This window comes from Passer domesticus, chromosome 7 (genome assembly GCF_036417665.1).
Source record: "Passer domesticus isolate bPasDom1 chromosome 7, bPasDom1.hap1, whole genome shotgun sequence".
In the NCBI taxonomy this organism is placed as follows: domain Eukaryota; kingdom Metazoa; phylum Chordata; class Aves; order Passeriformes; family Passeridae; genus Passer; species Passer domesticus.
The window spans coordinates 12,877,841-12,903,080 of NC_087480.1; the positions used below are offsets into that span (position 1 = coordinate 12,877,841).

The 25,240-nt window shown below is 39.2% G+C and overlaps 1 protein-coding gene across 4 annotated transcripts in view; it reads right to left on the reverse strand.

The window, feature by feature from the left end:
• AFF2 (ALF transcription elongation factor 2) overlaps nt 1-25,240 on the reverse strand; it is a 323,604-nt gene that overhangs the window by 57,821 nt on the left and 240,543 nt on the right. For all 4 annotated transcript variants that reach the window (XM_064426942.1, XM_064426944.1, XM_064426941.1 and 1 more), the window contains exon 9: nt 13,294-13,331. In XM_064426942.1, the coding sequence (XP_064283012.1) occupies nt 13,294-13,331 (38 nt within the window). The remainder of the gene's footprint in view (nt 1-13,293; nt 13,332-25,240) is intronic.

The following is a 25,240-nucleotide window of genomic DNA, read 5'->3' on the forward strand; positions in this document are numbered from 1 at the left end:
TTTCCACCAGACCACTGAGCACATTAATGCAAGTAAGCCTCTGTCTGGATTCAGAAATTATCACATTTGCTAGAGAAGAAGTGTTTGGCATTGCCAGTTTCTTAACATTAAAGTTAAAAAGAAATATATTCTGAGAACTCCAGACCGCAGTCAACACAGATAAAATGCAGTTGAAGGATTTTTCTTTCCTTTCCCTGACTTAACTGTAACCTATGTGCAAAAAAGCACAGATATTTTACACACACAACTACTCTTGTTTCACCATGTGCATTTATCTTATTTCTTTTGAGAGGCATGTTAGACACATATATTTAGACTCCTAGCTTGCTAATTTATGCCAGCTAGTGTAAAATTATAGGGTAGAGAATAAAGTTGCAGAATCAAACCTTTATATGTGCTTTGAAGGAAAATTTTCTACTATATACAGTCAGACTTCCACAATCCACAATTTGCTAATCTTACCACTTAGCAATTTGCATTCCTGCCTGCACACACATGCATTCACAAACATACATCCTCCACACAAGAAAATGGTATTTCAATGAGCTCTCACATTATTCAGACTACACTGATTCCTATAAAATATATTACTGTAGCTGTGCCTCCTTATATCTAACAGCTTGTTTAATCTACAAGAAGTCTAACTACATATATCTAACACATTATCTGTCACTTGGATGATTTCATTGTGTGTTCATGGGGTGATAATTGCAAATGTGGAATGCAAATAGTATATAACCTTGTTAAATACATTTCTTTAAGAGGAAGAGATATGCCTCTGCTGTATGTTTGCTGTCCCCGCTCACTGTAGCTCCAGGTTTTGCTAAGAGGTATAAGTTGATAAAGCCTGTTGGTGCATTTGCTGACATATCTTACCCTGAATGACATTATCATGACATATTACAGCTAAAAATAAATAAATTGCTAAGGACTGGGCATCCCATTGGCAAGACACGAGCTTGCCACATGCCAAGAGAAGCATGCACTCCACGGATTTGTAGGAGCAAGGCAGAGCATTGCTGCTGTGCAGGCTCTGACAGAGATGTCACTGAAGTTCTGTGCTACTTTTGTAATAGTCTCTGTTGTCTCTTCTTCCTTGTAAATACATATTAGTTTAAAAACAAAGCCTGGAAATTCCTCCAAGTGAAGCACAAGTGAGGAGCCACACAAGCTCCCTAATCCAAACAGACAGAAAAGGAAGGTGCAGCAGCATAGGTTCACCTTCAGCCCAAAGAACTAGCAGGGCAATCACTGTGGTTTTATTTTCTACTAAGCAGTATTCCACTACTTATTACACCATTGTTTCTAATATGCTAAATTAGCAATATGAAGGTTAAATTAACCTAAAAGAAATTACTAAAATAATAAAGAAAATAAAAGTAATTTCCTTCTCTCCAAGATGCTTTTCTCTTTTATTTTCTTAAAGACAGATGCAGAAAGCAGCAGTCTTATACTTTCTAAGTAGCTTTCAAAAGCCTGGCCTTCTCTGGAAACCTTTTGGGTTCATATTCCATTGCTTGCAACATTCTGTGCTAGATTTACTTGCTATTTGCTTAATTTCTGCATATACTAAAATGATCTTCTTTGATGCAATTTCTTCATATTTACATCAGCATGATGAGCAAAGTCAATCACATATATCCATAAATTAATGAGAATATGAAATAGAAACTTTAATTATTACTTAAGTCATAAACTCTGATATTAGTTAAGTGAAAACTTAATGGGGCTTAGTGGGACTTAAGGAGATGATGAAGTATTTTTGAAATGGCTATTTCCTGTTTATGGCTTTTACAGCCCTGACTGGGTCTAAAGTGACAAGCACCAAGCTGTAACATTCAAGAAGTTGAAGAAATAATATATTCACAGCTTTAGAAACACTGAGTGCACCTGCTTGTTCATGCACACAGTGGCAATGTCATCATTATGAAGGGAACTGGTTATTCAGTTAAACAAATACATCAAGAACCAGGAAGAAGAGGAAAAAAATCAACAACCCAGAAGGCAGTTAAAAAAAAATCTGTCAAAAAAAATTAGAAGTCCTCAGTTATAGCTTATCCAAGATTTTATGGAGGGAAGAAAGCTGCACTCTTTTGAGCCAATACTGTTTACAGTTGCTGCAATGAAAATTCTAATTTTGTGCTCTAATGAACACAAAACGATCCATAGTCAACCTTGGCAAAACTTATAATGACTGTGTAATTGAAGTGACTTTGTCACATTAAAAAAATATTTCACAAAATTGTAGGAAACTGCCAAGAAATAAAACTCTGGGATGGGCAGTCTTGGGTATGTGACACAGGCAGCCATATCATCTTTGCTGCTTGGTACATGTGGGGATTATCAAGCTGTGAGGTATTTGTCTGCAGTTGCTCTTCTTACAGCATATTAAGAATAATTGTGAATTACAAGTACTTTGTGGTGAATGTGTGACCCAGAATTTTCTATTTAAAACACTGCTTGTGCTGTTACAGTCTCTGGCACAATCCACATGCATGGGACATGCTATATGGAAAGCTGCCAGGTGAATCTCTATGCACAGGTTGTGTGTGACATGGGAGGACCCTGAAAGAATTCCTCCATTTTGTAAATTTGCAGAGAAAGGGCAACAAAGAGAGAATGGGATTGGCCCATTAGGGAGGATACAGCTTTAAGCTCTGGAATGGGCAGAATATACTCCAAGACACCAGATTCCTCCAGAAATATCTCTGGCAGAAAAGGCTAACACTTGTCTAGCAAGTTGATGCTCACCACTATCCATGTTCTGGGCTTTTTACTCTTTGACCTTCTTCCCACCCTTCCCCATACCCTGACCTGCAGCAGGGTTCCTGCCTTCATCCTCCAGCAGGCAAAGCCCTTGGCTCCCTCCCTCTGCCTGCAAGGACATCTTTCCACTGCCCAGGGTTGGGCCACAGCTGATGGAGGGAAGGTAAGGACCAGAAAAATAGCAGCTCTGTGTTAGTGAAGCATGTTCATATTTAACAGATGCCATGCTGAAATACAGAGGGATCAATTAATATTTGAAGTCCAAATTCTCCTCTAATCTAACTCCACTTACACAGAACTTGTCATTAAATATCATAGTTTTGATTTCAAATAGGACTGACAGAATATTTTCTGTTTACTTATCACAACAATGACTTCAGCAAGCACCTGGGCATGCAGTACTAAAGCCTTGTTTTGAGTTTTCCTGAATGATCTGGGGATTGGGCACTGAAACATCTTTAGGAGAAATAAATAAAAAATCTCTTCCCATTTTCACTGTGGTAGGAATTTTTCCAGACATCAGTATTTCAGAAGACTTTTACAGCCCTCTTTCACTTGAAGGACAAATCCGATTCGACATGAAGTTCCATTACGAAGAAACTGTTACATGTGATGACACTGGTTATTGAAAATTGAAATGAAGTGAGAGGAAGCTAACACCAACTTGTATGAAATTCTGCTGTCTTTGAATGACACAGGGAACTCAATATATCTAATCATCAAAGTGAAGCCCATTGGGAACCAAACTACAGTTGTATTGCAGGAGGTTGCTACTTGATTGCTAGACCCAAAAGTGCTAAGCCATATGCCACTTATTTCTGTGTCTAAATAGCTTACTGTGATTGATACTGAGAGTGGCTCTCCTCTTCACAGAGAAACAATCATGAAAACAACAGGAATTAGGGTACAGTGGATACAGATTATTTTTTACAATCCTAATTTTCAACCCTGTCACTTCCCTGAGCTTAATGTAATTTATTCTTTAATGAATTCTAGCACATGCTCTGTATTTCCCCAGCAGAGCACTAGCTTTTGCACAGACCTTAGTGTGCAAGCTGCACCCAGTATTTTTGTCTCTTGCTGCTGTTGGTGTGTGGCCAGATGAGCCTGATTATAAGGGTTCGCTGTTGGCCTTGAGTGCAAAAAAATTTACCCTTCTTTCTTTAGAGAGATTTCTTTCCACCGTCCTTGTGCCAATCTCCTTGATTTTTCTTCCTCACTAATCTGTCTCTCTGAATCAGCCTTTTCCCAGCTCTCCTGCAGCCTCCCCACGCTCAAAGTCTCTCCAAGGTCAGCGGCAGGCCCTGGTCCGCGGCGCCCCACGTGTCCCTGCTCCCAGCTGGAGGCACAGCTCACAATATGCTCACTTTCCACTTGACGAGGCCTGGAAGCCGCTGCACGGTGCTGAACTGGGGTGCTGTGGTCAGAGAGCATGGGGCTGTCACGACACGGCCCTTCTGCAGTGACAGGGCTGCTGATGCTCCCATTACAGGGCAATGGGAGAGCTCAGTGCAGAACACAGCACAGAAATCAGCCCTGACATCGCAGGCACCCCCGCCCCAACTATGCTAATCTCTTCTTTCATCCATGATCTCTGCTAGTCACATAGTGTTACAGCAAAGAGCTCTGCACTTAAAGGAATATCTGCAGCTTTCCTGCCACTATTGATAAAAATGTTTAATACTCTTGTTAGGAGGCGCAATTTGATTACCAAACTGTTATCCAACAAATCCTGAAAACAATTCAAAGTAAATTTCCCTAATATGTCTATTTTTCTATCCTGCCAGAAGGGTTGCTAATGAATTTGCTGCTTGAATGCACAGACAGATTGGGAACTATAACTGTGCTGGCCTGGGCAACATGGCACTGGCACCAAAAACCTATTTGTACCCATGCAAAGTTCTCTCTAGAGTATGTCTTTCATCCAGAGGTGATTTTCCAATAAAATCAGCCTCGATTATTGCAAGCGCAGGAGCAATCCCTGAGGGAGTATATCAGGCAATTCAATACTAGGAAATGTTGTACTAGGCAAAATTAACCTTGTAGCAGTGTTATTTCCTGAAACATTATCTAGCTTTGCCTTTCTTTCGTATTCATTGATCATAAATGACTGGAATTTTTTTCTACTTCTTTCACTTAGAACAAGATCATTATTTTTTGTAGTTGTATTTAAAAAAATGCTTGAAAGACACCAGTTTTCCTTTTATTTCACTTACTGCCAAAGCAAAGGACCTTTTACTGCATAGCAGCATGTTTTTTGGGGCATTTAAAAGGTGGTTACAAGGAGGACCAAGTTTACTCAGTCCTATTTTCTTGATCATGCTAAACAGAAGAACCCTACTAGATATATAATCACAAGGCCACAAACCAGAAAGAAAAGGAAACTTCATTGTCCCCTTGCCCACCAACAAGAAAAGTAGGAGAAATGCCAGTGAAATTTGTGGAGTTTTACAGTCCAAAGGACAGCAGGCACAGGCCCACAGATTTCAAAGATACAGCTGGGGAAATACAGATTACAAGGATACAGCTTCAGTGAAATCCCACTGCACTGTAGCTTTATCCACTGCCTCTTACCAAGCTCTCCAAGGCAGGGATCTTCACCTGGAGAGTGTCTGGAACATGCTTGAATCTAACTAAACCAAATAGCCTTATACATACTCCAACAGTAACAGTTCTGCTCTGGTTATTTATCTTCCAGCAACACAAAAACATTGAAATTCAGGGGTATGAGATCTGAATGCTGGTTCCTGTGCTGGATTCAGCCAACTCTACTGAAACCAGCAGCACAGGTTCTCCCAGTTATATCAAGATCAGGAACTTCCTTCAGTTTTCCTAGCATTTGTTGATTGGTTGCAATACTGGAAACACATTTTTAAAGCATAAATATAAAAAAAGATCACAGGTAGTTAGAAAATAGTTGTTATTTGAAGCAACACCCAAAGTAAACATTTGGAATAATGGTTTGAATAAATGCTAAGTAATTTAAAATTGAAAATAATATTCAGGAAGACAAATATAAAATCTAAAATGATCAAAACCACAGGATGAGTGAGGAGGAACAAATGGGTTCTTCTTTGATCAACAGCAGATACATGCTAAAACTGGAAAAAAAATATTGACATAAACTAACTTTTTTACCCATCAAAAAGAGTCAGGAAAAATAAAGTTTTGCTTGGCTCTAACTTTCATTTTTTCACAACTTTTAAAAATGGAGCAAAATTTAATCTTGACAAGCTGCATCACAATGAAGGTGCAAAACTGTTTTGAAAAATAACAAAAGTGACCCAGTTAAAATGAAAATACTTTTTTTTCCCCATCAGCTGCAAGACTCCTGACAAAATTTAGAGAAATGCATGATTGTCCTTGATCGTCTGGCACATGCATGTCTGTAAATGTAAGGATTGTCCAGGTGTCTGAAGTTCTGTGATGGCCACAGCACCTCGGCAGCTGAGGGGCGTCTCACGGCTGGATGCAGCCAGCGGTGCTTGAGATTGATGGCGTGCACTCAGATTTGTAAGAGACAAGCTGAAGGAGCTCTCAGGGTCTGTCCATCTCACTGTCTTGTAAGCAAACAGTGTGCACTACACGGGCCATGTAGTAATTGAACCATCCCTGTAAATTACGCAACCAAATGGGAAGCGTTTCGCGGTAAAAGCGCATTGCGCTCATTTGAAAAACCTGTGCTCTCTCCAGGCACCTGTCGTGGTGGTAGCTGAAAACCTTAATAAAGCACTACCTGTTTTATATTTCAGAGCCTACCAATGTGACTCATTTGTACAGTTTTAAGTCCAAACAAACTGCTAGTCAACTAAATTATAACTTATTACCACAGGCTACAGACTTTTAATACATTCTGTGGTTGGAACAGGACTGATTTACTGCTTTGGGCCCTGCCAGTAGTTATCATGCATCATTTCACTAGAAATAAAAATAGCCCTACTGTGGTTATCCTTTGGACTGATAAAAATTTATCTAACAAGATGTATCAGAGGAACAAATTCAGAAAATAAAGGTAAAATACTAAATAGACTTATTATTTTATGTCTAAAGTACTACATCTTCTAGCTGCTGTGATGACTTTGGAATAAAGCAAATGGTACTGCAAAAAGGAAAAAAGATCTAAAGGAGCAATTGAACTCTGATAAAACCACATGGGGATAACTGATTGTCAGAGCTTTGCAAGAGTCAAAATTTACATAAAAATCAGTATTTAGGGATTAATGCAATATCATCAAAAAAGATTTAATATGTGTGTTTCTTTGCAAACAGTTGAAAAGCAGGAGTTCTATAATCCATTTCCAACACTAACCTTTAACTTGTGAGAGTAAAGTAATCCTTTGCAACATTTCACATTCTGCTGAGGAAATGCAGCCCCTAAACAAAGCCCACTGGAGATCAGCAGCAGCCTGGGCCTCTTGGTTCCACTGCAGGGGCCAACCCTGTGGGTCTGTACAGGTGGCTCTGTACATACTGCACCACATACTGGCCCAGCTGCCAGAATCTGGGGCATTTTGCGAGATTTTGGAAAGGCTTTATTGCTGGTGCAATAAACCAATCCCATTGACCAATCATTGCCCCTGAGAGGATTCTTAAATGGACAGACTAGGAAGATCAGGGGCTAAAGAACATTGTCTATAATTGCCTGTAAGTGGGCTTTTCCCTGGATTTCTGCTGGGGATTTGAGTGCTTTTGCATGCTAGACTTAAAGTATTAAAACATAAATATGAATGGATTTCTTTGAGAAATGAATATGGGCAGGCAGTTTAGGCACTATGTTATAATGGATTTTTAGAACTAATTGAATTGGTGCTGTCTGATTTAGAGGTTCGCCAGAAATAGTCTGAAGAGAAATGTCAGGAAGGAAGGTTTAGAATCAGAGATAAACAGGTGGCATGTGGAAATTGCTTATAGCAGGTTTGGGGTTTTGTTTCTTTAAAAGTGGTGTGTTAGTAAATGTCCTGTACATACAGAGAAATGTCTATGGGTACCTATGGCCCACAGGTGCCTGTGCATCCATGTATGTACATAGATATATAAATATATACACAGAAGGATAGAATAATTTGGGTTGGAAGGGATCTTACAAAGGTCAGCCCAACCCCCCCTGCACTGAGCAAGGACATCTTCAACTAGATCAGGTTGCTCAGAACCCTGTCCAACCTGACCTTGAATGTTCAAAAACTTTTCCTTATATTGAAGTTAAATTGACCCCCTTTCCCATACATATATGTGGCTATCCTCCCATACAATTATCCATGAACGGGAGGCGTTTTCAACCTTGTCATGACACACTTTTTTCATCCCTTTTTAAACACAGAAGATACCTGCAGGAGATACCTGCAGTTGAAGAGCTGCATGTGTACCAACAGCATGCTGCCTCTTCCCTACTTCTATTGGGTACAGGTGCCTGATCTGGCTGCTCAAAAACAAAACAACTTTCAGAGTCAGCCCACTGGCCTGCATTTTTGCCAGTGGGAGGAGGAGACCTGTTTATGCTTACTGCTATTGCTGCATACATTAAGTGACCCTCGGAGCCTGACCCGCTCGCCCTCCTGCTTAGTGAGTCAATAAGAAAATCCTTTGGCTCTGCATGATTTGCTTAGAACTCAGACCTTCCATGCAGAATAAGGTCTAGCCAAGGAGGCAAAAACAAGGTGCCACTCCAGCTGGTAAAACAAAGATATTTTTAAAGTGCAGTCAGGAGAAACAGGCACTCCTATCCCATGTATAATCAAGGATGAAAAGGCCACGAAAAATACCACTGCGCTTTGCAAATGAGAGGTCAATTGAAATGTCAAGATATCAAATGTTAATGGATTGCATTTCCAATGATGGTTGGGACAGAAAACCATACCAAGTCAAGTCAGATGCCCTTCAGAGCAGAAGATGAATTTTATGGCAGGAAAAGACAATAAACACCAGAAATCTTGCTGGTTAACAAACTTGTGGCTGATGGAAAACAAATATATTTTGCAGCAGGATTTTAACACAAGCTGTAATCTCAAAACATGTATCTGGAAGTCATTAAAACTACAGCAAATTTAAGCATATGCAGGTGTTTGGGGAAAATGCCATTACTTTCTACTGAAGGTTTTAAAAGGGACTATAAAAGAAGGGAGTATAAAGGACACTCAAGGAAAGCAATGTTTTCTTCCCTGAAGCAAGAAGTTGCTTCCAATATTTTCACAGTTCTACAGAATTTCATGGACTACATAACTACACTCTTAAGAGAATTCATTTTCCATTTAAAAATTCTAATTTCTTCCTTACAAAACCCTTGCATTTTATAGTGTTGGATGGCATCAAGTTTTAGCCAAACCATTCTTTCACCTGCCCACATTTTCCCAAGGAATCCATCTGGTCATTTTCACAAACTGTAATCTGAGACATTTGTTTAGAGTGACATTATTTTCAGTCCATAGTCAGAAGGGCTTTGCCATGCACATAACTCATCTCTTTGTATGGTAACCTGAAAAGAACATGATAATCTTCCTAACACTGTTTCTGCCCAACACAGCAGACACAGAGTCTTCCTTTTCAATTGCAGGGAGACTTGCCTTGTGTCTGTATAGTTCACTGGTGGGCTAATCCACATTCTTAGTGGATCTGGAAGACTCCTTGTTCTATACAACAGAGGGATGTAATATCAAGAATGAAGAAAAGTGACTCATCATTTTATCTTTTCTGAAAGAATAACTACTTGAGTGGATTCCAGTGAAAATATGAGGGAAAGGGTTTAAAACAAACAAAAAGATTGCTTTTCCACACACTATGGTGCTCAGTGTCACACAACGTTGTGGTGACAGGAGGTATAAACTGGCTTCATGAAACACTTTGCATGGAAAGTAAGTCCACTGGTGCCTCCTAAACACAGGATGTGTGTTTGTGGAAGTGCACAATGCTGTGTGCAGGAAGGTGGGAGGATACTCCCCATGCAGGAGGTCTCTGTAATTGCTGTTCTTTGCCCCCCACCTTCTGCTGCTGGCAGAGACAAAGCCCTGGGCTGGCTGACCTCCAGTCCACGTCAGTGTAGAGACTGCCAAGCCAAGTGCATCTGTAGTTGAGAGTGGGGACTATCCTGGATTTGGGGGGATCCTGCAGCTCAGCCCACCTCAGGACAAGTGATGTGATCCAAGTCAACAAGAACATGATTCCTCTAAATTTTATGCTGATGTGAGCTCCCTTTGTCCACACAAGCTCAGAAAGAAATCTGTGTTTCAGAAAAAAGCTATGGTGGGGTTTTAATGTTATCACTGTTTTCCCCCTCTTGCACTAAATAACAGGGTATATAAAAGATTAGTTCCTCTGGATCTGCCCTAATTCAAAACCATCTCTCATGTAACAAATTTTTAGAAATCAGAAACCCTCCACAGAGTGAAATTTTTTAAGTCATGTTGCCTCTTTCAGATGCAGGGATAGGAACAGCTTGATAAGGACCAGGAAGAAAACAAGCATGTAGGACTTCACATCCATGAATCCCTTTTGTATCACAGACTCTCAGTGTAAACATGGATAAAACCAATGGGAGAAAGCAAGTGCTCCTTACATAACAAGGCCAGGAGAGTATATATCAGTTAAATGTAACGGATTGAGCAGATATGGGGCCCACCTTGGCGTCATACACCCTCAGAAAAGGGTCTTATGCTTTTGGGGAAAAAAAAAATCGGTTCTGCAGATACAGAGTTTTCTTAGCTATTTTCTGAGTGCTTATTTATAGTACTATTATGTAAGATGATGGTACCAATACATAAAGATGAGTTCTGAGGATGCCTTGTGCCTTCCAGTACTACAAGCACCACGGAATTGAAGCCAAGCTTTCTTTCTGAAGCAGCCAAGTGCCACTGCACCTGCTTGGGCCATCAGGAAGCTCCCAAGATAGTCTGAGAACCAACATACCCTTGGGCATTGAGAAACCAGCTGCTTGGCTGCCTTACTGAACTGCAAAGAGAAAACTTCCTTGTTTTCCCCCCTTTCCTTGTATTTCTGCCTTATTTAATGCTGTAGGGATTCCAGAGAACATAAAAGAACAGTAAAATTCCTACCAAATATTACACCAGCAACATTAATGAACTGAGCAATGAAAAGTAAATAGACGATTTCTATAGAAATCTTCATCATGCTCCTAAACTAATACATTAAATGGTGGCACTATTGGCTCTGTCCAAGGACTTTATATAACCTACAGTCTTTAAAAGGAAGTGATTTTTGCTTCAGTTTTGGAACACAAGAACTGTGTCAGCATAAGGTAAAAACAAGGAAATTTTTTATGCTAATGACAACTGCGAATATTTTATATATATATTTATATATGTAAAAAAAATATATATATTATAGCAGATGTCAAATGCAGTTAGATTCAACTCTACTTATTAGTGCATGGCTTTTAGCCAAAAGCAATTCACATTTGCAGAAGTGTACTATCACATATGTCTTAATAATAAAAATGTGTTTTTAAAAATGTATGTGATAAGTCACATATGGTAGAAGGAATCTGTACAGCTTTCAGCCCTTATGACAATGGAAGCTACTAACTTTATTTTGCATAGCTGAAGAACATTAAAATTCAAGTGAAATTCTCCTTGACATTTGAGAGCTACAAAAGCAGCAACCAAAAGCTGGCCAAGCCTGAGCTGTACTAAGTGTGGCTCTGACACTTATGTAAATGCAATCCATGGCTACTACTGTTATCTTAAAGACACTGTTCTTTCTTTACCCAGAGAGCTTTAGCATACGCTCATACTTGTATCCAGGTACCTTAAATAGTTACATCACTGAACAAAACTAGGCAGATTTTTCAGCTGTTTTGTTATGCACAGTGTAATTAATGTGTATAATGATCCCCTAGGGTACTAATTGAAGCTGCCACCACGACCATAGTCAAGGAGAAGTTAAACAACCAGTTGGGGGAAACGTGACAGGGTGAAATACACACATGTAAGGGGAAAGAGTGAGACTGTCCATCTGGCCTTCTTCCATCTCAAAATGTTACCCTTACTCAAGTCCTATAAAAACAACCTAAATCACCCTTTCCCCCCAAATCCCAAATCTTTCTGGTGGATTAACTTGGCTTCAGTGGCACATACATTCTATTTATTAACTGCAGTGCTCAATGGCTCTGTTATAAGTGGGAAGATACAATTCAGTTGAGTCGTTCTTGAGAATTTGACTCAAAATGTATTAAAAAAGTGTATGATTGATAAATGATTATTTTGGAACTGTTCCCCAGGAATTTCATCACCTTGCAGCTCCTGGATCCTGTATAATGTGAGGTGAAAACGCAGCTCATTTCACTCTCTATTAAACAACCCCCAGCTAACAATTACTTTAATTCAGCTTGCACTGAATTTGAACTAGTCCTATAGGCAAGAAAGGTCCCTTGTCTTATTACAAGTTTCACATGCTATCAGGTCCTTGCTGGATCCTATTTCTAATTTTTATCAGACTGAATGAAACATAAGGAGAAAGTGATTTATGGTCATCTGACATATCGCCTAATCACTCCAAGGAGTGTTCATACACATTTTGTGTTCACTTTATAAGGTGTGAATGACTATACATGATGGAATACAAGTGACAAATAGAACTGTACTCTTCTGTTATGTGTGCTAGAACACAATGACTGGGGAGTCCTGTCAGTGCATGTTCTTACAAACCCACTCCAGTCTAAAAGTTAGCATTATCAGCAAACTACTAAAAAAACAAGAACTCTAGCAGGAATATACAGTGACTGGGACGTAGCTAAACTGCTATGAATACTACTGAAGTTTAAATATGTGTTTTTATTGGTACATAAGAGCCCATTAGGACTGGAGTATTCATTATTTAAGCAGAGTAACTGATGCTGTTAGCTTTAACTGAAAATGCCTTTTCTCAAAGAGCCAGGACATGTATACAGCAACTTTCTTAATTCAATGATATATGGTTGAGTGTTGCTGCTAGTGCCCTAAGATTTAAGAACTTATCATAAAATGCCCTTGAAATTGCTCCCTGGTAGCTTGCTCATCCTTCACAAAGCGCTGTGCAAAGAGCAGAAACACGCATGTGTGTATGGTGTGAGAGAGGCACATGCACAGAGGGAGAAAGAGCTTCTAATCAACAGGACAGCAAAACCTTGATACATAGGTGCAAAAGATTCCCATGTGCCCAGAAATTATTTGGCACATTCCCAGTTATTTCCCCCGTCAGACCTTCTCGAGGATTGCAATTAAAAATCATAATCTTTTTTGCATGTACAAACCTCCCCAAGGCTAGAAGCGCTATGTATTGAGTATGATTGTGATTATTTGGCAGCTATTCATAGACAACACATTAATTTATGGAAACTGGATGAAACTTGAGGAGTGCAATCATTAGGGACACATGAGAAATCGAAAGATTTCCTCAATGATACTGACCTTTTTACTACTATGATTAGGGGCAACATGAATTCTATTATCTCCTGCATCACCCCTCTTACAGTCTTTTTAGTCACTGTATACAACAATGTCATTAAACTTGCATTTTCAAAGGGATATAAAAATAACTTACTTTACAGGAATGTTTCTCAATTTTGTCTTTTCGGCAGCCTGTAAACACAAGAGGGGTGGGGGAAACAAATCATTAAGCAAGAGCCACACCAAAGCAAGCAAACATCAGCCATGGGAGCTCTTCAGCAGCAACATCCCAGGCTGTGGGACCATTCAGAGATAGTGCTGGGTCTGAAAGGCTCCTGTCCCAGTTTGTGATATCAGTGGAGTTTGTTTATTTTTAATGGCCACCAGTCTTTAGCAACTGCTCATTCAGGGCTGTTACTTCATTTCCCACTCTGAGGTCTGGCCCCTTTGTCACAAGCTATCTGTCCCTATCAGGAGCAAGAACAACAACAGGAAAGAAATAGAGGGAAGAACGGATTCCATTTCCAAAACTGTTTTTATTCACCAGCAACAGAAAAGGGCAAGAGATGACCAAATGTTCAGATCAATTTCCTCTTGTGAAACCTTTGAGAAAACACACTCCAAATCATCTAAATGAGTAAATCTTTGGGCCCCTCGGCCTGCACCACCTCAGACATGGAGCCTGGTTCCAGTTTATTGCTGAACCCATTGATCTGTGTACAGTCCATTTATCATTCATGAAAAGAGCCAGTGATCTTCACAGTATATTAGAAGAAACAACTCAGATCATCTGTCAACGGCCCTCTTATTTCTGTTTCCCTCTCCACGGGGATTTCATCTCCTTCGATTCTTCTTGAATTAAAATGTTGCTAAGCAACACAGCTGGGGGCAGCGATGGCAGCGCCGCGCCAGTCTATCACGCCGCTTAAGCCGCTCGAGATGTTAGCGGAGACTTTTCCCTTTAATGCTTCTCTGGCATAATTATGTAATCTGAACCGACCTTGCATCCCACTCTTGTTTTGTGCAGAATAGGTAAATAATATTTTAAAGGAAGAGGGATGGAAATGTAACTGGCAGAGAAAGCTAGTGTTGCATTATTTCGGAGAATTCCTCCTGGTGTTTGCAGAACAAGGTTGTAATAGATTTAAATGTGGAAAGTGGTCAGATGGTTGGTGAGATTACAAGCACAGAGAGTAGCAAGAGGCAGAATTAAGACAACTGATCCATAAACCCATTATAGAAAGGAAAGTTTTAGTGCCTAATTACCTCTAGAGGTATTTTTACAAAGCCTGCCGACATTTAGGAGAAGGGTTATGGTGAGGAACTTGAACCTCTGCTATACTTAGAGATGGTTCCTACATAGGAAGTGTGAATAATAGTGGTTCAGAAAAATTCTCATATAAGCCCTTGACAAATTAAATCCTTTATGAAAAATTATGAACTTTTGAAACCTCTGGGATCTGCACAACTGGGTTCCAAAATTTGCCAGAATGAATTTTCCCTTGAGCTCTACAATGGGGCTAGTTTTTCAAAATACCTGCTGTTTTGGCACATTTGCCTCCCATCATAGCAAAGGTAATATCTGCATTTAAATCCATGAAAATCCCTAATAATGAGTTTAAAATTTGGGAGAAAGAATTAGAGCTTGTGAGAGCTTGGATGGTGCAACAGCAATCCTCTGGGCTGGCTCCTGGCTTGCAAAGAAAAATGTGTTTGTTTCGTTTGGATTATATTTTCCATCTAAAGAATAAATCAACTAATGCATGATAGGAATCAATTACATTAATTGTACAGTAGGGGTGCTAAATAAAACACTTAAACCTCAGGAAATGCTCAACTTCAGATTGCACAAGTAATTGAGAAAAACCCAAGCCTAATTATGCCTTCTTAAACAAGCTTATGATGAAATGGGGTCCCTGCCTCAACAGTGAGATAATGTGATTGTGTCTCTTTTCAAATGCAGAGTCAGAAGCATGCTATTAAGAAACTTTCTAAGTCATAAACCACACGTAACAACACAAAAATGCTTAATTTAAAATGAACTTAAACTCCATCAAAAATGGCATTTCAGTTTCCCAAACTTCCCACTAAAATCCTAGTTTCAGTGTCATCTTGCAGGAGACTAAAATTATTTTTAAAGCTCAAAAACATTCTTCCACAATGTCAGAATTTTATTTTAGACTGTAGAGTGGTATTTTCTTTGACTCTTCTATACACCAAATAGATGGACCATAACAATTCTGAGTTCAAGCATGTGAAACCTGCATCTAAATCAAGGTTTTCCCCTGAATTATTAAAAAAATCACTACACAAAACCAGGTATCAAAATACAGATAAAGAAGAGGAAACAGCAGAGAGGAGAGTGTCTAGGATCACAAGTAAATAATGATAATGCAGTTGATTTAATACAAAGAACAGCAGAATATATTCTGGAGAGCACATGCGTGATGGTGTGACCTAAACTGTTTACATGAAAGATTAAAGAAGATGAAGATATTTCAGAGAGTGAGAACTGGCAATGTCAAAGTCACAGAATATTAAAGAGCAGAGTCTGAAATGCATGTTTGATTTTTGACCACTTAGCTATGTCTATCACAACCATTTACCCTGAAAGAAAGGTAGCAGTTTCAGGAAGAAAGAATTACAGATATATTTTGTTTTTTCGGACTGTGAAACTTCTAGATTTTTACATGGAGAATTACCACCTTTTTTTTCCTTTGTTACCAGAAAATCACACTTTCCTGACTCTTAAGGCAGATGTTGGAGGAACAGTGTCCTTCACACAAATGCTTGTTTATACAAAACTGAAAAACCATTACAAGTGCTTGGGTTAATCCACATGCCAGCCCAGTTTAATGCTGGAATCTCAGACAACTGGTCATTTCCTGTTACAAAGGATTCACTTTGAGTGGGATCGCGGTGATGTTAAACACAGCACACAATATGCCAGGGATTCCAACTGAGAAAGAAATGCAGGATCTGTCCTTCTGTTTTTATTTGTCTTGTAGGTGTTGCTCATTCATTTTTCAAAGCGTATTTGTTGCGATATCATGAGCATGCCCAGTGGCAGAAGATAAAGGAAGGCAAAATCAAAGTGACATTGAGTAACTCTACACATTAAGCTTTGATGCAGAAACATATTGTTTGAAAATATTTGGTGTGCAGCAGGTCTGTCAATTAGAGCTAATTATTTTTCTCTGATCAGGAAGAATGCAATCTTGTTTTAGGCAGGTTTCTTTGAAATGTACGTCTTTTATATAACTTCATTATAGGAAAATACTTCTTCCAAATTACTTCTTTTCTCAGCTGCTTAGCTATTGACTCAAATTGTCTGTGTTGAGTAGTTCTCTGCTTTGATAATTAACTTTTGATCATTACTGAATTTAGCAGCTCTAGTCAGATGTGTTTGTAGCCATCCTCCTCAACTATTTCAGTGTTCATCGCCTTTAATCTTTGAACAAAATGATCTCATTGAGCCTCCATCAGCCTTGCTACTCAGTTAATAATTCCTATTTCTCATCTTCACAACTGAGTTTGATTTGTTTTAGACTTGATGCAAGCTTTTGATTATTAATTTAAGATATTTCAAAGACAAACATGTTTTAAGAGTTATTTTTTTAATCTTATATTCCTAGGCCTTTACAAGTAAGAAATTGGTTTTAACTTCACAATGACTCCTAAACTTCATGTATTAAAAGTATTATCTAGAAACAGAGCAGGTGGGAGGTCCCTAAACCCCTATATATGTGCCCTGAGTGACAGACGCTGCTGCCAAAGATTGAAATGAAATTGGACTGGTATAATGTAATATTCAATGGGTGTTAGGAGAATTACATCATGGGACCTTTGCTAATTTTGAGCTTGAAAACATGCATTAAAATAATTTAGGATGATTAGAAAATGGAAGTCAGAGTGAACCAGACAATCATTCCACTTTAATTTGTAATTTTCTTCTGATTTTTTTTTAAACAATTATGGCCTCTGAATAATTGTGCTTCTGCTCCCTAAGACCTTATTTCAACAGCTGACTCCAGTGCTGAATAAGAAGGAAAAAGATGAGGAATATGCGAAAAGCAGTAAGACACAGAGGCTCATCCATCAGAGAGTTTTTGCCCAGGGATGTTTTACCCTGATTCTTGTAGCTGTGATTGACTCCTACCTGTACACCTGATTTTGGTGCTACTTGTTTTACCATTAGCTGAAGAGGCACCTGCACTGTGGTGTACTTTTTCTGTAGTGTGGTTTACCCATAAACTTACTTTGTTAGAAGGTATTTAATTATTACACAAAAGATTAAACATGGGCATAAGCACAAACTACTTCTAGATTGTGAACAAGGACTGCAAAATGTGAAAATGATGCTTTTATTTATCATTATCAATACCTGCTTGGCTTTTGGATTGAATGAACCAGACAAAGTATGCCAGCCAGTAAACCTTTCCTACATCACAAAGGAGAGATGAATGAACTGAAAGAGGACAGATCAAAAATAACCAAGTAAAATAGTTGGCATCTGCAAAATGCAAATTATATTTTTGGTGAACTGTTACAGGTGAAGGTTCTGCTATCTAAAGAAAAGATGTATTTTCCATTGCATAACTGAAAGCCCTGAATTTTCATTGAAAACTATTTGATTTTGAGAAAGTGAGCTTAGACAAAAATTTTTTTCCAAGAATGCTCCCTCACCCTCTTGATTCAGAAGCACTCAGGTTTATTTCCCAGTTTCTAACCAGCTCTGCCTGCCTGGGTGAACAGCCAAGTGACTACACAAAAAGTTTATAATATGCCACAATCTTTTGTGCTGTAAGTATAGAAGAGACTTCCCAGAGACTCGATTCAACAGTACAGTAAAAACAAAGATACCTTCCACATTAGTTAAGTTTTATATATATAGTTTATATCTCCTCCTAGGTTATCATTTGTTTTGGAAATTATGTCATGCTCTTATTTATACATAATGCCTTCTCTATTATTCTAAGTAGCCAGCTGAGAACCACGACTGATTGACTGTGCTGTGCTCTGATTCTCTGATGATACAATTGGTGCTAAATACAGCTGAACCTCCTCTGGAGGAGGAGAATATGGTGTGCAGTAAACAAACCATCCAGAATTGTGCTGGGAATCAGAAAGCCAAAACCCAAGGCCTGAAGGATCAGTTTGTGTGTGTATAAATATATGTGTTGTGTTCCTCATTTTTTTATTCTTTACTTCACTGGTTACACTCTCCTCTACCTGTCCCCTAACGTCAACAGAGGAGATTGTATTTCTTTCTTGCTAATTGCCTTTGACATGAAGTTGGCAACCTTGCATTTGAGATTCTGCGTGTGATGTTCCCAGTCAGTCTCACCTCGAGGACAAAAAGGCCAATGTTACTGTATCTAGGACCAAAAACAATGGAAAAGATGCTGCCCTCCTCATGTCACAGTTTTAAAAATTAGTATTTTCCCCTCAGGATTCAAATGTGTGGAATAGTTTAGCCAAAACCCATTTTTTGTGCTATCAAGTCACCAAGCATGTGGTATCAGCAAATCAGAATGGTTCACTGAGCCCTCACTGTGCATGAACCACAGAGAGCTCCCATCACTGCTTTGAGCAATGCAGTAACCTCCATGGCTTCACAGGGAGATGCTCAGGAGTACTTGAAATACTGCCAATTTCATTTCCATTGTTGCAGTGGAGGTTGGGTAAAACAAAAGAAAAAAAGAAAAAGAGTTTAAGTGACCAAATCTAAATCTGTCTGTCTGTGGTTTAGGAGTCACCTTCATCCTTGAGAAATGTGAACTGCCTTTAATTGAGCAACAACATGGATATATTTGGGCTTCTATCAGCAGTTTTTCCCAAAACCCTGTTTTCCATCAGTGTAATGGTGTAAATCTAAATAAGAAAGTGTGCGATAACAAATGTGGCCTCTTCCAATTCTTGAAGAACTATTCTATACTTTTTTTTTTTAACAGAGAAAAAAGCTACACACGCTCGGAGTGCACACTGCACTCTGAGGAGCGCTTGGCTGCTTGTGTAGACACATCTGAGCTGGTTTTAAATTAGCCAGTGTGGATACTGTGAACATTGTTGCTTTTGCCACACAGGTTTCAGTTTACTCAGTGTCTTTGGTGAACTTTACAATAGAAACTGTTACAGTTATCTGTCAGCGAGCAGCCCTGCTGCAAAGATAACTCATAACATGTTTGCTTATTTTAGGGCTTCAGTACTAATGTGCCTTGACAAAAGAGGCTTGAAACAGTGTCTTCCTTTCCCATAAAAATGCTCTTGATGAGAAGCTGCTTTTTGTACTAATTTTGAGGCCTCAATTCAACAAAGAAGAAATTGTAACATGACATTACAAATTCTACTGCTTCTGCAGTCCTAAGAATCATTGCAACCTATCCCAGGTGACTCTGCCTTGTCAGGGGAGTTGGGCTTGATGATCTCCTGAGATCCCTTCTAACCCTGGAATTCTGTGACTGTCAAGTTAATTTAACAGTGCTAGCCAATGTCTCATAAAACCTAGCAGATATAAGTGTTCTTACCCTACCAGCTATGGCAGAGAATGGAACTCTTTCTAGAGCTAGACCTGATTTTTCATCAGAATTGTTTTATTTGGAAAAGAACTATACATCCCTGGTGAAAGAAATTTGGAAAACTGTACTGAATGGTCCATGTTTAAGAAAAAAGATCCACATTGAAATTGTGGTTTGAAACATAATTTCCTGGAAATTAATTTGTTACAAATTGATCATAAATTACCAAAGCCTACTGGATGATAATCCTATTGTGAAAATAAAAAAGATCTATTGGTAACTAAAACTCAGTAATTGCTATTGTCTTATTTACTGATGATTTTTCTAAAATGTATATTTGGTTCAACCCTCCAGAAGGCTAACAAATAATAAAAAAATCCATTCCTTGCTGGGTTTACTGCATAGCTGTACTTCATCATGTTAATCACATGATTAAAAATTGAAGAGGCAAAAGAAACATAGAAAAGGTCAAGAATCCTTTATAAGAGAAACAAGAAGTTTTCCCCAAACTTCCTTCACGGAATAAGCAGCAAAAGGCTTGTTTCAAAGGATATCCTGTGACCTTACTGTCCAGCTGCAGACAGTCACCACAGTCTGAGTATTGTTCAGTTTCACAGTTCTAGCAGGAGAACCATCTTTTGTATCCCTGGAACTTATCTGAAGTGTGCTGATATTTTGTGGTCTTGCTATTAAGGTCTCCCTCTCTGTACGAGGTGTAGTTTTAGAGTGCAGTGCCTGAATGTTACTTTTGCAAAGTTCACTTGCTCTGCCACAATGGACAGGCAGACACCTCAACATACAGCCCCTTGTACCCCTGCTCATTTGCACTTTATGCCCTTAGGTTTCCCTTTGTGATAAAGGCCTTTATCTCATTTCTTTGGGAATCCAACCTATCCTTAGTCTTCTCCTACTTAAAGTAAATGAATAGTTTCCTAAGGCAGAGTCACAGTGTCAGCAGTGGCAGTGAACTGATGTTGCTGCTGTTCATGCTGCCCATTTATTTCCTGTGCAGGAAATAAAGACTTTGAGGATTTTAATTTATACTGAACATCTATACTGAATGTTAAATGTATTACAAGCAGACAACAGAGGTAAACACATGTGAAATAACTCTTTGCTAACCTTGCTCTGGTTTAGTACATTGCTCAGATGACTTAGCCTATTACTAAATTGCACAGTTCCAAAAATTAGACTTAATAGTATTGCCATGAAGTTGGGCATTTTGAAAAGCAAGCACACTGTCCGTGAGAACACCCTGCTGAAATCAATTTCACTGTCACATTTTGGTCCTGACCTGTCTCTGTGGGCAGGGAGATGTCTTCTGGGAAGATTGATCCTGCCAGCACAGAATAGAGCACCTACAACCCCAGCAAACCTTGCAGTGGCAGATGAATTCATCCTAAGAAAAATTAAGGTGTTTAGCTTTCATTACTGTTCTCTTTCTGGAATACCTCCAGGAGAGATCAGCTTTCACTTCTCTCCTTATTCTGGCTGACAGAGGCTAATTACAGGATTTATCATGCCCTTTCCAGCACCTACTTTATGGCTTTTCTGGTCACCTATGAGTCCCTCCTTCAGCCTTTTGCTCCCTGTCTCAAACCCAGCACTAGCACTATCCTCTATCAGTGTAAAAAACTCCCAGGAATTCAGATTTTGAAGTTCATAGACAGTTGCTTAGGCTTTTACAGAAGAGCAGTGCTGCAGATGGCCAGTGTAAGAAAACCAGACACTTTCTTCACCAAAATGCTCCATGAGACATTCATGATAAAAATCCCACTCTCCTTCTGAGGAGAAAAGGGAGATAAATGTGTCCTATGTGGTCAGATTAGTGAGTGTTGAGCACTGAGATGGCCTGAAGGTATCACAGACTTCAGATTTATTTTACAGGACAGTACGGCCAAGGCTGGCTTTTCTCTTAGCAACAACAATGCTGGGGTTGATCAATTCTCTCACCTGCTGCTGCCTCTGCTTCATTGCCAAAACACTACAGGGCTTTTGCATAAGTAGCATATATAGCAAGAGGCTCTTGCAAAATATATTTTCCTCATGCTTATAATAAAGACTCCTTTAAAAAAATTGTGTGCAACCATGCACACACACACAGAGTACATGGCCCATGCTGTGGACTGAAAGCCTCCCTCAACCCCAAAAGGCTGGCAGATCTCCAGCTTCAGGTTCTTATGGCTGTACTGAGGAATGACCTCTTTTTTTAAGTAGTGACAGAGGCATCAGGGGTTCTAAAGCTTCTCTCTCACAGGAATTATGTCTGATAGTGGGGCTGACAGAGCTTGGTAGCCTCAGGCTGGTGGTAGAAATGAACTCAAGAGCAGCCCCTGTTAGAGTGCTGGGGGATTATGGAGTGGCTGCTTACTTGTGGGGAAGAAAGGAGAAGGCTTCTTGAAGATGTACATGTAAAACTTTCCAGCTAAGGCATGTAATTCCCACTTCCTGCCAGCATTTCTTTTCCTCTGTTTTTTTCTTTATGTGGTGGAGGGTTTTTGACACTGAGCTGCCAGTGTCAAGCCATGGAAACTACTGGAAAAGGTGAAGCAGTGGGAGGGATGGAGTTCCTCCAGCTCCTGTGCAGGTGCTGCCCCAGAGCCCAGGCAAGAGCACAGCTGCAAGCTCCAGGGGCAAAGTCCTTCCTGCTCTGTACTCCTGTGCACTCCACAGCAACCATTTTTTCTGGTTGCATTAATCCCCTTCCTCACTGATGGATGACCTTCACAGCAACAACACATGTGAAAATATTGCATGTGATTCTGTGAATCTGAACAAGTGAAAAGCTTTTGCTAACACTTTGTGTTTTAGTGGTGTGCTATGCTTTTTGCAGACTGCTCAGCCCAGATCTCAGGGTGGCTACTGAAAGCTTCTGCTGATAATAAACAAATGATATGAACCTACATCATTACCATGTGTTATAACCTTAGATACATCAGCCATCAAATCTCTTAGCACCAAAGATTTGCCTAATACAAGCTGGAGTATTAACTCACAGCTGAGATATTGTTGTTTCATCCAGTGTCGTGCACAATAAAATAATTTGAATAACAATTAAAATGGACTGAGGTAGCAAGAAGGGACATATATCCATGAAAGGATTTTTCATGGTTAGAGACTGACAAGGTTGGAGAATGACTGTATTATCCTAATTGCTTCTGTTTTCATTAATGGCTAAATGAAAACATTTCCCTACAATTATAAAGCATGACTGCAAATCTTCAACACTGGAATGTGTGTTCTTTATCAAACACACACTGCTGTGGCTATAACTGATGCTGCACCACTCTGGGATTTCAATGGAACCCAATGACAGATAAACTGTTTACATTAAAAGACTCTATCAAAGTTATTTTGCACCTAGTTTCTTCCTAATCCATCTGATTTTTCTATAGCTTTGACAAGATGACCTCTCTCACTGTGTGTGCAGTATTGATGTCATTACTGAAGAGCTGTTCTTCAGCCTTTCTGCTGATAACAAAGTAAATGGAAATGTACAGAAACCTTGGGGAGGTAAACAGCTTGTTCAGGATCCAGCTAAAAAATGGGAAAAAATACAACAGGTAAGGATATATTGTCACAAAGAACGTGATCACTGTTGCACTTTAAAAAATGTTTACATGATACAATGAAGTCATACTATGCCTTAGAACTTAATTCTAAAAAATTGAAATTGAATAAAGGCATTGAAAGCTCAGCATGTATTATAAGAATTCGAAGCCTGGCTGATTACCTTTTAAAGCTCAGCTAAAAAGTCAAACATTTTGAATTTAATTACCTAATACTAACCTAGCAAAAAAGAATTATGTTTATGTAAAATACAAACAATAGAGGAGGGCCATGGATTACATGCATGTCTTGTGTTTCTAGGGTTTTCAGAAAAGTGGCAATCACTAAGGGGAGAAGAAAAAAAATCAAGTAGAGAAGAAAAATATCTTATTGATTTGTTCTGCCAAAACCACTATATACATGAAATACTGAAAATGGAGCAGGTCTGTAACTAGTATCAAAGTTTCTTTGGTTCAAAAACACACAGAACCCTAGCAATGTGCTTTAAATTAAGTACACATTTAAAAGGTTAACAGGACTATTCCTTAGGCAGAAGAACAAAGAGGAGCTGGTAAAAGAAAATTGGGTACACTACAGCTACTTAAAATACTGTATCCAGGCACAACTCATTTGGATGCCTTTGAGCTCAAAGCTTATTTGAATTATACAGAGGTGTTTTAAAGAACAAAAATACTAACCTGTGTTTTATCTAAGCTCTTTCAGCTGAACTGAGCTACTAATTAAAAATCTTCACTACTCTTCCTAATTTCTGATGTATGTTTTTAACAGAGTAATAAAGCCATCTAAAAAGCTGTGTCCTTCCTCAGAGAAGAGTGTTAACATTAGAATCTCTGAAATGCCTTGTCATCTCCTGGTTTACTAATAGCATGTCTGTCATCTGCCTTGATTGTAGCTCTTGTAGCCAGCCTGAACATCCTGTGCCATACTGAACACAATACTGATGCATGTGCCAATTGACAACACCAAGAGAGTTCACAATCCAGGCAATGCTTACATGTAACAGTACCTCTCAAATAATACATTAAACAGATGTGTACCTGATATTATAAATATGTGACATAAAAATCTATTGGGTTGGTCGGTGTACATATTAAAAAACTATTCAAGTAGGTCAAATTGTGGATAACTTAAAACTTTAAAGACAGCAATTTTAATAAAACTGTCAATACAATTTTCTTTGTAAAAACATTTGACACTGATTATGCTGCTTATATTGAAAGAGAAACACAAGGTCTATATCTTTAGATCTTTTATTGAACTGTGAGCGCAGCATCAATAACTGCTTCTCAGCTGTAAATGAAAATTGATTCCAGATCTAACCCATCGTTTTCTGTGTGTCTTTAATCCCAAATCACCCACAATGAGACGTGAGAATCAGCATTTTGTCTATGGGACAAAGCATGTGTGACATGGCCAGCTCCACAGGGTCTGCACTGGAGGCACTGTGGTTGTGCTTACACGTGGAGGTGCAGGTGGGTAAATGCAGGTGGGTAAATGCAGCCCCTCACTGCTGCACCAGAGGGTGGTGACAGGAGTTTGCAGCTGGGGTGCAGTCATTGTAACTTGTCCCACTCTCTGCTGCAATGACCTAAATGCTCCAAAGCTTTACAGATCTGAAATCTGAGGGCACAATGAACATCTCACTGGGACTCCTGCAGGTCGCAGCCCAAAGAAATTACTCAACAACTTCTGCATCAAGCCCACAGCTGCCAGAAGGCTAAAAGGAAAAGAACCTACAAAGTTTCCAAGCAATTTGAAGCAGTTTGGCACTAGGAGGTTAAATTTGCAGTCAGCTCTCAGCTGCTGAAGCTTCTTAAGCCCTGTGGGGTGAAATTAAAGTGTACAGTCTCCTTCATCATTTTCTTGGAGATAGGTTGCTAGGCCATCATCATGTGTGCCTTAAGCAAAATAAATATAACACTTACATTAAGGAGGGTTCTCCAAATCATGTTTATAACTTTTAGGAGCAATTTCTAGTTATTCAAAATTCTGTTTGACATGGGAATGCCAAAA